The sequence below is a fragment of the Pseudoliparis swirei genome, chromosome 15 (assembly GCF_029220125.1).
Source record: "Pseudoliparis swirei isolate HS2019 ecotype Mariana Trench chromosome 15, NWPU_hadal_v1, whole genome shotgun sequence".
NCBI classification, from domain to species: domain Eukaryota; kingdom Metazoa; phylum Chordata; class Actinopteri; order Perciformes; family Liparidae; genus Pseudoliparis; species Pseudoliparis swirei.
The window spans coordinates 21,717,906-21,732,836 of NC_079402.1; the positions used below are offsets into that span (position 1 = coordinate 21,717,906).

The following is a 14,931-nucleotide window of genomic DNA, read 5'->3' on the forward strand; positions in this document are numbered from 1 at the left end:
CCCGTGACGCTTATCACGTGACTTCTTCCTGGTGGCTCTACCGCCCCCTGCCGGCCCGGAATTTAAACCAAAGATCACATTTTTCACATCCTGTTTTCTAATACATTATCAATCGTATAAATAGTTACAGTACTCTTCATTAACATAATTTCAGATTATTATGAATCATTATTTGCTGTTGTTGCTACGGGCCTTATTACTGCTGTTACAAATACATACTTGACAAGGGTATTGGTGTCTTTCTGTTCATAGTTTTAGTTTAGTTGTTTAAAGAAACTCCTTCAGGATTATTAAAGTTCCCTCTTATTTCCCTCAGCGGTCACTGACGTTCACAAACGAGGATATTATGGAGAGATCATAAAAATCGTCATTTTAATAAAATTAAAAATAGACAATTAAAAAATGTAAATTGTTTTATTTTTTTAAGAACAAAAAAAAAAAAGAGTGGAAATATCGTTTTGATAAAAAAAGAAAGTCGTTGTGATGACATCACTCATCACTCCGACAGCCACAGCTTGAAGGTGCGGTCGTAGGAGCAGGTGGCGATCAGCTTCCCGTCAGGCGACACGTCCACGCCCATCACCTGGAAGGAGAACGTTTATGTATCCACCAATCAGCAGTCTGGACGGACCAATCAGTGTGTGCGTGTGAGTATGTGCGTGTGAGTATGTGCGTGTGAGTATGTGTGTGCGCGTGCGTACCTTCCCCTCATGTCCGGCGAGCGTCTTCAGCGGCGTCCATCCCGGGTGACTCCAAACCTTCGCCGTGTTGTCGTAAGCTCCGGTCAACAGGAAGTGACCGTCTGTGGCTGCGCACAAACAGGAAGTGAGGTCAGAGACACATACAGGAAACATTTTGTAAATTATAAATAATCGACTTTTTTAAGTAAAAAAAGGAAATGTTGAATATCAGATGAATCCAAAATAAATTAAATTAAAGCAAATTCATGAACTGAACTTAAAAAGAGAAAGACACGTCAAATAAAACAATTTGCATATAAATACATTTAAATAAATACAGAATAAAAATAATTAATGAAACAAATAAAAAGTGAATAAAGTAGGAAGCATTGTTTACGTTGGAAGCGGACGGAGGACACCAGGTTCTGGTGGGCGGGGACTGTGTACATACACTTCCTGTTTCTCAGCTCCCAAACCTTACAGGTGTTGTCCCCACTTCCTGTCGCCAGGTGATACCTGAGGGACAGAACCAACACTCAATATGTACTATCCAAAAACACGTCACAATGACAAGAATTTACTTTTTTTTAATAAATCTAAATTATCTTTAAAGCCGACTGATCACATTCCTATCTGATGACCAGTCAATGGAGGTTCGTCTCTGATTGGCTGTGTGTTCATCAAGCTCGTCTCTGATTGGCTGTTTGTTCATCATGCTTGTCTCTGATTGGCTGTGACTTTAGTATGCTCGTCTCTGATTGGCTGTGTGTTCATCATGCTCGTCTCTGATTGGCTGACCCGTTGGGGGAGAAGTGGACGCTGTAGATCTCCTTCAGGTGTCCCTCCAGGAACACGACACATCGTCCGGTCCGAAGGTCCCAAACCCGACCGAAGGCATCCAGGCCTCTGATTGGACGAGAGGAGGGAGGGGCGGGTCAACAGTCAGATGGAGAGACGACGTGAAGCATAGAGAGTAGTACCACAGTACATGTACCAGTGTGTACAGTGTGTGTAGTGCAGTGTGTAGTGCAGTGTGTAGTACAGTGTGCAGGGTTTTTCCTGGGTCAAAATGCGCACGCACCATCTATTCATGCACGTCACGCTGTGGAGTGAGTGATCAGCAGCTGGCCGCTCTGTCAAGTCGCGCACCTCACAGTTGCGTATTGATCAGACAAGAAGACACGCTTATCAACTCCAGTGTTTCCCCTACCATTATAACAGGGTGAAATCTGACACCCCCCCACACTTCTCGGCTCGCGCAACAGAGCGATGCACGCGCCATCATCGAAGCTCTACCGTGATGCGCGCACACGGGTGAGCACACTCTCACTAACACCCCCCCCCTCGTCAACAACTCTTCTCGGCTCGCGCGCGCCAGAGCTCCGATGCCGGCGCGCGCCTCGCTCTGCCGTGATGCGCACACAGGTGAGCGCACCTCCGTGTTAAATGAAGCTCAGGGCACCAACGTGGCTAGCGGCACTAGTCCCGCCCCCTGAAGCTGTAAACCTCGGGGAAACACTGAACTCGATCACTATTGATCCAAACAGAACGAGGGTTCGGCTGTAGCCTCCTTGAAACATACTATTGAGAACATATTCGCTGACATGCACCTGATGAACACAGTTTTTTTTTTTTTTTTTCATCGCAGACTTTTTTTTGCCTTAGGCGCTCGGGAAAACGGCGTAGGCGCGCGCCCAAATGTTCTCTATGCAGGAAAAACCCTGAGTGTGTGTCTGTACAGTGTGTGTAAAGTGTGTACAGTGTGTTTGTAGTAGAGTGTGTGTGTACAGTGTGTGTGTGTGTAGTGTGTTTGTAGTACAGTGTGTGTGTACAGTGTGTGTGTGTGTACAGTGTGTGTGTGTGTACAGTGTGTGTGTGTACAGTGTGTGTTTGTAGTACAGTGTGTGTGTGTGTGTGTTTGTAGTACAGTGTGTGTGTGTGTGTTTGTAGTACAGTGTGTTTGTAGTAGAGTGTGTGTGTACAGTGTGTGTGTGTGTAGTGTGTTTGTAGTACAGTGTGTGTGTACAGTGTGTGTGTGTGTGTGTACAGTGTGTGTTTGTAGTACAGTGTGTGTGTACAGTGTGTGTTTGTAGTAGTGTGTGTGTGTGTTTGTAGTACAGTGTGTGTGTGTTTATAGTACAGTGTGTGTGTGTGTGTGTTTGTAGTAGTGTGTGTGTACAGTGTGTTTGTAGTACAGTGTGTGTGTGTGTGTGTGTGTACAGTGTGTTTGTAGTACAGTGTGTGTGTGTGTGTACAGTGTGTTTGTAGTAGAGTGTGTGTGTACAGTGTGTGTGTGTGTGTAGTGTGTTTGTAGTACAGTGTGTGTGTACAGTGTGTGTGTGTTTGTACATAGTGTGTGTGTGTGTGTGTGTGTGTGTGTGTGTGTGTGTAGTGTGTTTGTAGTACAGTGTGTGTGTGTGTGTGTGTGTGTGTGGGTACAGTGTGTGTGTGTGTAGGTACAGTGTGTGTGTGTGTAGTGTAGTGTGTTTGTAGTACAGTGTGTGTGTGTGTGTGTAGTGTGTTTGTAGTACAGTGTGTGTGTGTGTGTACAGTGTGTTTGTAGTACAGTGTGTGTGTGTGTGTGTGTGTGTACAGTGTGTGTGTGTGTGTGTGTAGTGTGTTTGTAGTACAGTGTGTGTGTGTGTGTAGTGTGTTTGTAGTACAGTGTGTGTGTGTGTAGTGTGTGTGTGTGTGTGTGTACAGTGTGTTTGTAGTACAGTGTGTGTGTGTGTGTGTGTACAGTGTGTTTGTAGTACAGTGTGTGTGTGTGTGTGTACAGTGTGTGTGTGTGTGTGTGTGTGTGTGTGTACAGTGTGTGTGTGTGTGTGTAGTGTGTTTGTAGTACAGTGTGTGTGTGTGTGTGTGTGTAGTGTGTTTGTAGTACAGTGTGTGTGTGTGTGTGTGTGTGTAGTGTGTTTGTAGTACAGTGTGTGTGTGTGTGTAGTGTGTTTGTAGTACAGTGTGTGTGTGTGTGTGTAGTGTGTTTGTAGTACAGTGTGTGTGTGTGTGTGTGTAGTGTGTTTGTAGTACAGTGTGTGTGTGTGTGTGTAGTGTGTTTGTAGTACAGTGTGTGTGTGTGTGTGTGTGTGTTTGTAGTACAGTGTGTGTGTGTGTGTGTAGTGTGTTTGTAGTACAGTGTGTGTGTGTGTGTGTGTAGTGTGTTTGTAGTACAGTGTGTGTGTGTGTGTGTAGTGTGTTTGTAGTACAGTGTGTGTGTGTGTGTGTAGTGTGTTTGTAGTACAGTGTGTGTGTGTGTGTGTGTAGTGTGTTTGTAGTACAGTGTGTGTGTGTGTGTAGTGTGTTTGTAGTACAGTGTGTGTGTGTGTGTAGTGTGTTTGTAGTACAGTGTGTGTGTGTGTGTGTGTAGTGTGTTTGTAGTACAGTGTGTGTGTGTGTGTGTACAGTGTGTGTGTGTGTGTGTAGTGTGTTTGTAGTACAGTGTGTGTGTGTGTGTGTGTAGTGTGTTTGTAGTACAGTGTGTGTGTGTGTGTGTGTAGTGTGTTTGTAGTACAGTGTGTGTGTGTGTGTGTAGTGTGTAGTGTGTTTGTAGTACAGTGTGTGTGTGTGTGTGTGTGTGTAGTGTGTTTGTAGTACAGTGTGTGTGTGTGTGTGTAGTGTGTTTGTAGTACAGTGTGTGTGTGTGTAGTGTGTTTGTAGTACAGTGTGTGTGTGTGTGTGTACCCAGTAGCAGCCAGCGAGCCGTCGGGGTGGAAGTGGATGTCGTGGACTCCTTTGCTGTGACCCTCCTGGTGGAGGATCTCCTCCTGGACCTCCAGGTCCCAGAGCCGCCACGAGTTATCATAGCTGAGCACAGAGTACACACTGAGTACACACTGAGAGTACACACAGAGTACACACAGAGTACACACTGAGTACTAGTACACACAGAGTACACACTGAGAGGACGAGTACACACAGAGTACACACAGAGTACACACTGAGAGGACGAGTACACACAGAGTACACACTGAGAGGACGAGTACACAGAGTACACACTGAGAGTACGAGTACACACAGAGTACACACTGAGAGGACGAGTACACACAGAGTACACAAAGAGTACACACTGAGAGGACGAGTACACACAGAGTACACACAGAGTACACACTGAGAGGACGAGTACACAGGTACACTGAGAGGACGAGTACACACAGAGTACACACAGAGTACACACTGAGAGGACGAGTACACACAGAGTACACACTGAGAGGACGAGTACACACAGAGTACACACTGAGAGGACGAGTACACACAGAGTACACACAGAGTACACACTGAGAGGACGAGTACACACAGAGTACACACTGAGTACGAGGACGAGTACACAGAGTACACACTGAGAGGACGAGTACACACAGAGTACACACTGAGAGGACGAGTACACACAGAGTACACACAGAGTACACAGAGTACACACAGAGTACACAGAGTACACACAGGGTACACACAGAGGACACAGTACACAGAGTACACACTGAGGACGAGTACACACAGAGTACACACAGAGTACACAGGTACACACTGAGACGAGTACACAGAGTACACAGAGTACACACTGTGAGTACTAGTACACACTGTGTATCCTAGTACACAGAAGCAGCAGTTTACCAGGCGGTCCCCAGGAACCTTCCAGAAGGGTGCCAGGAGACTCTGGAGACTCGGTCGCTGTGGCCCTCGATGTCGGCCACCGGCTCGTCGCTACGGCAACCAGAGACGGGCAGGAGTGAACATGAAGAGCAGGAAGTGGTTCATCGTCTCCTCGTCTCCTCCCTGTCCCCCTCCGACTCCTTCCCCCCTCATCTCCCTCGACTCCTCCCTCCCTCGTCTCCTCCCTCCTACCTCTCGAGGTTCCACAGCTTCACAGACCCGTCCGTCGCGCAGGAGGCCAAGTTGACGTCTGATTGGTCGAGAGAGATCCCGGACTCCGGGCGGAAGACCACCGCGCCCACATTGGTGTGGTGTCCTTCGGCCAATCAGAGAGCAGTGACATGGAGAAGGGGCGGAGTCAGTTACTCACGACATACAAATGAATTAATATTAAAAAAATATGTACTCACACACACACATATATACACACACATAAATATATATATATACGTATTTATACATACGTATAAATATTATATTATATATACGTATATTTATACATACGTATGTATAAATATATGTATTTATACATACGTATATATTATTATATTATGTTACATAAATGTGTGTGTATGTATATATATATATATCTATTTGTTTATATGTGTCCATGTTAAAGACATATATACACACATACATACATTTTAAAAGGTATACAATTATTAATTACAGTACAATTAATAATAGATAATTATGATTTTAAATAAATTGCCACAGAACCTAATACTAGTACATAATGAATCTTAAAGGTAAACATGAAGCTCCGCCCACCTCTGAGTGTACGAATCAGGCTGCAGTCGGGGACGGACCACAGCTTACACAGGCCACTCCTGTGGGGGGGGAAGCATGTTAGCTTAGCATGTTAGCTTCATCAGAACATAGAGTGATTAGGCTGAAGTGGGCGGGGCTTGTCACCAGGAGGCAGTGGCCAGCATCTTGGAGTCGGGGCTGAAGTGGCAGAAGCTGATTGGTCGATCGTCACCGATCTGACTGCAGAAGTTGTTCAGATTCTACAGAGAAATGAATCTGTTAATAAAGTTTATTGATGATGAGCAGCGATGACATCATCGCGTGTTCTGACCCGCAGGCTGTTCTGCTGCTCCTGCTGCCGGATGGCCCTGGTCGCCTCGGGAACGGCCCGGAGCGTGCGCGCCGCCTCCAGCCGCTTCAACGACCTGATGGACCAACCACAGCCCGTCAGATTCCTCCACACGCACACCCGCCTCCCATTGGTCGGTGTGTTGCCAACTCACCTCGGCAGAGAGTACTTGGCCAACCAGAGGCGAGCATCCTTCAGGGAGGCGGAGCCTTCGTGGTACCATGTCTGCTGGCACTGTGATTGGTCAGAAAGAAGTTTCCTTGGTTCAGAAACTTGAGAATTTCAAGACGCAGAGTGTGTGTGTGTGTGTGTGTGTGTGTGTACGTGTATGTGTGTGTGTGTGTGTGTGTGTGTGTTGACCTCGTCCTGTGACCTCTTGGCTCTCTCTTCTTCTCTTCTGGACTTCTTCAGAGCGTCCGGACCAACAACTGACAGAACACTGCGAAGTCTGACACACAAACAAACAAACAAACACACACACACACACACACACACACAAACACACACACACACAAAGTACATTATGTTTCTGATTTCATGAATAGAAAAATATTTAAAGTGTGAAATTTGAGGTCAGAAGTGTTGTTGCTGATCTGATAGATGCTAACATGCTAACATGCTAACACAAACATTTGTTTACCAACGTCTTATAGAATGTTTCCTGTGTTTACTTTTGGAGCATTGATCATGACTCTATTGATCGCTGTTGGTTGAACTAATGAAGTATATTATCTGTACCTCTCCCGGCGGTCAGCTGGTCCCTCTCCGAACAATATGATTGGCTCCCCGAGCGCCCGGAGGCCGGCCTTCACCTCCGTGTCGTCGGTGGACACGGTGATCTGCCGCGCTCGCCGCCGCTGCTCGAAGGCAGCGAGCGCGTCGTGCTGCCGGTCGCTGGCCCGGTCCTCGAGTTCCAGAGTCTCTCCTGCAAGGCATCATGGGAAACGGAGTCTCACTCACACGTCTCTCACGTGGGAACTGTAGTCCGTGACACCCACCTGACGAGATGTTGATGTTTCCCGCCTTGATGCCGGCCTTCACGCCATCGCCGCCCCTCCCCGACTCGCTCAGGCGCTCGCGCTCCTTCTCCTCCAGGCTGCCGTAGTACAGACGCGTCCTCTTGGGGACGGGAGCCACGTCGTCGTCGTCAGACATCTTTGTTCTGTGCTGCTGCTGCTCAGTGGACAGAAAACATCATGAATATATAGTTCACATATGAACTCAAACACACACTGAAACATCAAAGACAATACCAATAAATATACATGTAAAACAATATATAAATATATATATAAATAATAAAAATATACATGTAAAAAAATATATAAAGATATATACATAATAAAAATATACATGTAAAAAAATATATAAATAGATATATATACATAATACAAATATATAGATAATAAAAATATACATGTAAAAATATATATAAATAGATATATATACATAATACAAATATATAGATAATAAAAATGTACATGTAAAAAAAGAAAGTATATCTACACATAATAAAAAGATATGGATATAGAAAATAAAAATACATAAATAAATATATCGAATAAAAATGTACCTACAAAATATATATATATATAAATATACATAAAAGATATAAATATATATATATACATAATAAATATACATTAAAAAAAGATATAAATGTACATAATAAAAATATATATAAAAAAATATGCATACATTAAAAAAATATATATATACATAATAAAAATATGCGAAAAAAAGATTCATGTTTTTGTGTGGGTTGTAAAATGCAAATGAAAAATGGAAGTGATTCTAAATATACTTCGACTCGTTTCTTGACACAGGTGACACCACACACTGTTCATGAGCTTCAGTCATGACGTAATGTGTATTATGATTATTATTATTCTGAGGTTCACCTGAGACAGTCACGTGTTTAGGAGTCACAGTGAGTATTGCTCAACGGCTAATCAATAAGTTATAGAGGATAGCTTATTGATTAGCCGTTGATTCATTGAGACTCACAAAGCCACACACACAGGAAGGAGACCGGGAGGAGTTCAGTTCTGAGGAACGAAAGGAGCGCTCGGGGCTCCGGTCTGGGATCCTGCGCTTTTCTTACGCAGTTGGAAGCGAAGCGCAGCGCGGTAACCAAAGCTACTGTTAGCATTAGCTCTCAAAACAGCACAGCGGTGTCCTTCACGTGCGCGGCTCACGTGACGTGTGACGCGCACGAGCCGGCACGCGCCAGCTGTGATAACTATAACAATATGACGTGCGTGAACCCGCATACATATTTTAATTTAAATCAAACTGACCTGTGAAAAGAAACGAAGCGGTAGCGTCTCAGAGCGGCGTGACCCGGATGTAAACTAGTCATCCGTTTCCGGGTCAAAGGTTTCTTCTTCCGGTGGACGAAGCTGCAGCAAACAAGCACGAGAAGAGGGAAACCCCGGGAAAATATCGCTCCAGCTTACCTGTCAGGTAACTTTACGGACGTGTGTTTTACCTGTTGAAGAGAGGACGTTGACCCGTTTCCGGTTAGTAGAGAGGACTTTGACCCGTTTCCGGTTAAACTAAATGATTTGACTTGTGTTCAGTACTCACTGTTCCTCGTCCCGGGGCCGGGGTTCCTGTTCATGTGGATTCCTTCACAATAAAGTGATAGGTGGTCTGCAAGTCACGTTGTCGCACAGTAGATATCTGATTTATTGATCAGCTGATGGATCAATACATCTCTAAATGTCTCCAACAGTGATTCAACATTATTGATTAATTGATCCTGAAGTTTGTCAACATCACCTCCGTTTGGTTAGCATAGCATCTATAGCACGTAATGTTTACAAGCCACACATACTCTCAGTCCGTATGTAAATACAATTTGTTTCAATGTTTGTCTTGTTTTATTGTTTCTGAAGTTTAAAATCAGAAGATGTTGAGAAGGAAACCGACTCGTCTGGAGCTGAAGATCGACGACACGGAAGAGTTCGAGAGCGTCAAGAAAGAGCTCGAGGTTTAAATCACTTTGATGCACCTGTCAATATCAATACTGTCAATCTAAATACTGGCAATATCAATACTGTCAATATAAATACTGGCAATATCAATACTGTCAATATAAATACTGGCAATATCAATACTGTCTATCAATACTATCAATATCAATACTGTCAATCTAAATACTATCAATACTGGCAATATCAATACTGTGAATGTCAATACTGGCAATCACTACTGTCAATATAAATACTATCAATAGTAATACTGATAATATCAATCAATACTGTCAATATCAATCAATACTGTCAATATTAATACTGATATCAATCAATACTATCAATAATGTCAGTCAAGAGGCAATATTTTATTAAACAATAATTGATTAGTCACATAACGAGATGCATAATTCATTATGGATTTGATGTTTCTTCAACATCCCGATGAGTTTCTGGATTATTAAGTTTCTTTATTGATTATTAAGTTTCTGTATTGATTAAGGTTCTTATTAATGAACTTTTTACAGGCCAGGAAGTGTAAGCGAGAGGAGGCGGAGTCAGGAGGTGGAGTGGGCGGAGCTTCTGTCAGTGTTGACATCGGGGGCGGAGCCTCGGCTTCATCCTCAACAGCGGCGTCGAGGGCGGAGCTTATCAACGAGCGAATCGGCTACAAGCCCCACCCCAAACCGGCCACGCTGCCCACGTTGTTCGGGAGTTTACAGTTTTAATAAATAATGAAATGTTTCACTGCGTTGTGTTGTCCATTCAGTTAACTTTCAATAAAGTTGATTCAAACACGTTGATTATTGATGCATCAGATATTTGAACGGATCTAAACTATTATGGGATGTTTCTCTCCCGATATTAAGAATATGTATAAATGATCCAAGAAAAGATCATTTTGATTTTAAAAGCTAAATTAAATGTTAAATATTTGACTTGAATTAAAACATTATTTGCTTAATTTTCATTTATAAATATTACGCTAATTGGAAACATACGTGAAATGAAATAAACATTAGAAACATTTGTTCGTATGATTTGTTTTATTTTCATAATAAATGCTACGATATTTTTATAAAGAAACAAATATAAAAGACACGGTTAGTGTTAAAAAACATCTTGAAGGTATTTACAGTCGCTCACATTTAAGCTCCGCCCACAGTCCAGAAAGTGATTCTGACCAATCAGGACTCACGATTCATTTACAGATACACGTCTTTCTTTTTGTAGGATATACATATTTATATTAAACTTTCTTTTAAAAACATTTAAACATTTCAGTTTTCATGACAACCAGGAAACATTAAGTGCTGATGATCTTTAAAATAATTTTATACATAGTTTGTTCTTAAGAATTGTTTTGGAGACGATGTGTTTCACTTTGGCTGAGAAATAATTGTAAAAAAATTTCACAATAAAATGATAACAATTAAAAAGCTTAAATAAACAACTAAAACATTTTTTTTTACATTTCAGAGACAATTTCTTTTCCAGCCGTCAACAAAAAAAACTTAATCACTGATTGGTCAAAAACATTTCCTAAAAACAAATACGAACAGGCCAGAGTGGGCGTGGTCAGAGTGACGCTAGAGCGGTTTAAAAAATAAAAGGTCAGTTTGTTATTTGTATTTTTAGACAGTAGAGTTGTCCTAAAATATATCATAAAAACATAATATATAAAAACAGAAACTGTAAAAACAAAACAAACTGTTTAGTGTTAAGCGATTGTTTTAGTGTTCACGCTGTTGCCACGGTTACGGTAGTGAGGGGTGTGTTAAAGTCTGACCACCTGTTGACTGATTGTTTAAGTTTTAGCTTATTTTGTAAAAAGTCTTTTAACTGTAGAACGTTTTAAAACTCACAGGAAACAGATTTTTCAAAATAAAATCTGGTTTCATGTAACGTTTAAAAGTTATTTGTATTTATTTGAGCAGTTTGACGCCTGAGGGTCATGTGACCAGGCCAAGCTAGCATCACTGCTAGCGTGCTAACCAATGAATTTGAGAAGCTTCAAAATTTAATTCTCCCAAATAAATGTTTCTTAAAATTTGATACTCAAATGTTAAAAACTGTTAATAGCAGAAGAAGAAAATAACTCATCTGCACATGCTAACAACGTGCTAACATGCTATCAACCCCACTCCAGTCATGCTCAGCTAAATCTGACCAACAAGAGTTTTTTCGGGCAAGATGCTAACATAGCGAGCCACATCCATGCTAACATAGCGAGCCACATCCATGCTAACATTGCGTGCTACATCCATGCTAACGTCGTGTTTTAACTGAAATGAGTTCACCAGCAGCTAAAAGATGTTTGTTCTCAAAAAGCTCAACGGTTTCTGCTTTTACCAAAAGAGACGCCCACATGATGACCACGCCCACATGATGACCACGCCCACCTGAAAAAACAAAACAAACTCTTCTTTGCTGAAACTCTGACGTCATCACTTCTTCTTGAGGGTGGTGAGATCTTTGATGTCATCACTTCTTGATGGCGGTGAGGTCGTGCGATGTCATCACTTCTTCTTGCAGGCGGGAAAAACTTGCGATGATGTCATCACTTCTTCATGGCAGCGAGGTCGTGATCACTTCCTGATGGCAGCGAGGTCGTGCGATGACGTCATCACTTCTTCTTGAGGGCGGCGAGGTCGCGCTGCAGCTCGGAGAACTTGGGCCGGTCCTCCGGGCTGTAGAGCCAGCAGCGCTGCATCACCTTGTACACGTCGTCAGGGCAACACTTAGGACAGGACATCCGGTAACCTAGCAACCAAAAGGGAAGACACACTTTGTAACATCTGTTTGTCTCGGGGACGGCTCGCGCTCATCAACCTCCATCATGACGCGTTACCTTTCTCCACCTGCTCTCGGGCCTGCTGATTGGTCATCCCAGGATAAGGACACACCCCCAGACTGAAGGTCTCCCACAGCAGGATCCCGTAACTCCACACGTCGCTGTCAGAGCTGTAACGACCTGCAACAGCCAATCAGAGAGGGACTCATCAGCGACCAATCAGAGCAGGGCTCATGACTCAGGGGCGATTCGGGCGTTACCCTAGTTCAGGGGGCGTCACCCTAGTTCGGGGGGCGTCACCCTCGTTCAGGGGGCGTTACCGTAGTTCAGGGGACGTCACCGTAGTTCAGGGGGCGTTACCGTAGTTCAGGGGGCGTTACCGTAGTTCAGGGGGCGTCACCCTAGTTCAGGGGGCGTTACCGTAGTTCAGGGGGCGTTACCGTAGTTCAGGGGGCGTCACCCTAGTTCAGGGGGCGTCATCGTAGTTCAGGGGGCGTTATCGTAGTTCAGGGGGCGTTATCGTAGTTCAGGGGGCGTTATCGTAGTTCGGGGGGCGTTATTGTAGTTCAGGGGGCGTTATCGTAGTTCGGGGGGCGTTACCATAGTTCAGGGCCTCCGGCGCCGTCCATTTGATGGGGATCTGCTTGAGTCCGGAAGAAGAATAGATCCCGTCGTCCTCCTGCCGACTCATCCCAAAGTCACTGATCTTCAACACGCTGCCTTCTCCCACCAGACAGTTCCTCGCTGCCAGGTCCCTGACAAACAGGTGAGAGACAGACAGGTGAATATCCTCAGGTACCATGGCGGTGGGATGAAGCAGCTGCTCCAGACTCACCTGTGGATACAGTTCTTGCTCTCCAGGTACGCCATGCCGGCTGCGGCGTCCACCGAGAAGCGGACCAACTGCTTCGTCTTCAAGTCGTCCTTCTTCTTCCTCAGGAAGGACAGGAAGTCTCCACCTGAGCGACGGGTCAGCCGTTAGGAACCGACCAATGAAAACACAGGACCGGCCGACCGTGACATCATCGTGAATAAGCTCCACCCACCGGGAACCAGCTCCATGACGATGTAGATGGGCTGTCGCTGCGTGCAGACGCCGATCAGCTTCACGATGTTGGGATGGTCGTACTGCTTCAGGATCCTGTGTACACACACTTATTAAATATATAATATATATAATCTACTTATTAAATATATAATATATTTATTAAATATATTATATACTTATTAAATATATAATATACATAATACACAAACTGCTTCAGGATCCTGTGTACACACACTTATTAAATATATAATATACTTATTAAATATATAATATACATAATACACGAACTGCTTCAGGATCCTGTGTACACACTTATTAAATATATAATACACAAATACTTATTATTAAATATATAATAGATACTTATTATTAAATATATAAGACACAGATACTTATTAAATATATAATATACAATATATATAATACACATACTGCTTCAGGATCCTGTATGTACAACAAGTAAATAATAAATATATAATTTACATACTTCTTATTAAAATTATAATATAAATATAAATAAATATAGCTATAGATTAATAGGTGATTTTAATAAATATACATAAATATATATGAAACAAATATACATATAGATATGTTTCAATATAAATATATTCAAATTAATACAAAAATGTATATACAAATATATATATTTTAGTAATATATATATATATATGGATGTATTGATGATGTATTGATGATGTACTGATGGATGTACTGATGGATGTATTGATGATGTATTGATGATGTACTGATGATGTACTGATGATGTACTGATGATGTACTGATGATGTACTGATGATGTACTGATGATGTATTGATGATGTACTGATGATGTACTGATGATGTACTGATGATGTACTGATGATGTATTGATGATGTACTGATGATGTACTGATGATGTATTGATGATGTATTGATGATGTACTGATGATGTACTGATGGATGTATTGATGATGTATTGATGATGTACTGATGATGTACTGATGATGTATTGATGGATGCTCACCTGGCCTCAGACAGGAACCTGATCTTCAGCTCTGGAGGTAAATCTTCTTTACACGTTTTGACGGCGACCGGCGTTTTGTCTCGCTGCAACGTCCCGATGAACACCTCGCCGAAGTTACCCTGGCAACCAGCAAGGCATGATGGGACGTTACAGAGCGGAGTAAAATAAACAACAGGAAACAGGAAGTGAGGTCACCTTCCCCAGCAGCTCCCCCAGCACCACGTCCTCGTGGTTCAGGATCCACTTCTTATCCTGCAGACACACAAACCCACTCACTCACCTGAGAGCACAGGTAACCTCTGCCCGTGTGATTACTGAGTATACGCAGGTGTCAGTGGGTTACCTTGACGACGGGGTTCAGCAGTACCACTCCAGACTTCTTGGTGATCAGCTGCTTGGAGGTGAAATGATGCTCGATGAGCTGAGGGATGGTGGAGAACCCTGTGCCCTCGAAACGGTACTGACTCTACCAGAGAGAAAGAGGGGGGGGGGTACATGTTAGTGTGTGTCTCTGTGTGTGTGTTAGTGTGTCTGTGTGTGTGTGCGCGTACCTCAGCGTACTGGATGATGAAGTGCCTCCTCTGCTCAGCAGAGAACACAGACAGGACGTACTCCCCCGGCTTGCCGTGGCTCTCCCTCACCAGGAAGTCTCCCTGCAGCCGCAGCAGCTCCTGGGCTT

The 14,931-nt window shown here is 43.3% G+C and overlaps 3 protein-coding genes across 6 annotated transcripts in view; 1 reads left to right on the forward strand and 2 right to left on the reverse strand.

The window, feature by feature from the left end:
• Window positions 1-395: 395 nt before the first annotated feature.
• Window positions 396-8,809, reverse strand: prpf4 (PRP4 pre-mRNA processing factor 4 homolog (yeast)). Its single transcript, XM_056432020.1, has 15 exons — window positions 8,727-8,809; window positions 7,425-7,599; window positions 7,165-7,351; window positions 6,787-6,874; window positions 6,581-6,660; window positions 6,409-6,502; window positions 6,243-6,337; window positions 6,099-6,157; window positions 5,520-5,643; window positions 5,289-5,378; window positions 4,362-4,484; window positions 1,479-1,586; window positions 1,078-1,196; window positions 702-808; window positions 396-583 (listed from the first exon to the last, which is right to left on the reverse strand). The coding sequence occupies exons 2-15, from the start codon at window positions 7,579-7,581 to the stop codon at window positions 497-499; spliced, it is 1,518 nt and encodes a 505-aa protein (XP_056287995.1). The 5' UTR covers window positions 7,582-7,599; window positions 8,727-8,809; the 3' UTR covers window positions 396-496.
• Window positions 8,806-10,207, forward strand: cdc26 (cell division cycle 26 homolog). Of its 2 annotated transcripts, none has more exons than XM_056432022.1 (3): window positions 8,806-8,892; window positions 9,327-9,421; window positions 9,932-10,207. In XM_056432022.1, the coding sequence occupies exons 2-3, from the start codon at window positions 9,341-9,343 to the stop codon at window positions 10,130-10,132; spliced, it is 282 nt and encodes a 93-aa protein (XP_056287997.1). In that variant the 5' UTR covers window positions 8,806-8,892; window positions 9,327-9,340; the 3' UTR covers window positions 10,133-10,207. The 2 variants fall into 2 exon arrangements, with proteins under 2 accessions (XP_056287997.1, XP_056287998.1); XM_056432023.1 differs by having other exon boundaries at window positions 8,862-8,948.
• Window positions 10,208-10,431: 224 nt separating this feature from the next.
• fer (fer (fps/fes related) tyrosine kinase) overlaps window positions 10,432-14,931 on the reverse strand; it is a 17,970-nt gene continuing 13,470 nt past the window's right edge. For all 3 annotated transcript variants that reach the window (XM_056432018.1, XM_056432017.1, XM_056432016.1), the window contains exons 12-20: window positions 14,804-14,931; window positions 14,596-14,718; window positions 14,448-14,504; window positions 14,253-14,371; window positions 13,245-13,339; window positions 13,034-13,157; window positions 12,799-12,953; window positions 12,256-12,378; window positions 10,432-12,167 (exon numbers count right to left, since the gene is read on the reverse strand). The exon at window positions 14,804-14,931 is cut by the window's right edge. In XM_056432018.1, the coding sequence (XP_056287993.1) occupies window positions 12,031-12,167; window positions 12,256-12,378; window positions 12,799-12,953; window positions 13,034-13,157; window positions 13,245-13,339; window positions 14,253-14,371; window positions 14,448-14,504; window positions 14,596-14,718; window positions 14,804-14,931 (1,061 nt within the window). In that variant the 3' untranslated portion in view covers window positions 10,432-12,030. The remainder of the gene's footprint in view (window positions 12,168-12,255; window positions 12,379-12,798; window positions 12,954-13,033; window positions 13,158-13,244; window positions 13,340-14,252; window positions 14,372-14,447; window positions 14,505-14,595; window positions 14,719-14,803) is intronic.

Bases quoted from the DNA above. Each gene is read 5' to 3' on its own strand.
- cdc26 (XM_056432022.1), top strand. From the start codon at position 9,341: ATGTTGAGAAGGAAACCGACTCGTCTGGAGCTGAAGATCGACGACACG. The intron at 9,422-9,931 runs GTTTAAATCACT...AACTTTTTACAG, and splicing joins GCGTCAAGAAAGAGCTCGAG to GCCAGGAAGTGTAAGCGAGA.
- prpf4 (XM_056432020.1), bottom strand. From the start codon at position 7,581: ATGTCTGACGACGACGACGTGGCTCCCGTCCCCAAGAGGACGCGTCTG. The intron at 6,503-6,580 runs GTGAGTTGGCAA...TTGGTCCATCAG, and splicing joins GCCAAGTACTCTCTGCCGAG to GTCGTTGAAGCGGCTGGAGG. The intron at 5,644-6,098 runs GTGGGCGGAGCT...GATTGGCCGAAG, and splicing joins CCTGATTCGTACACTCAGAG to GACACCACACCAATGTGGGC.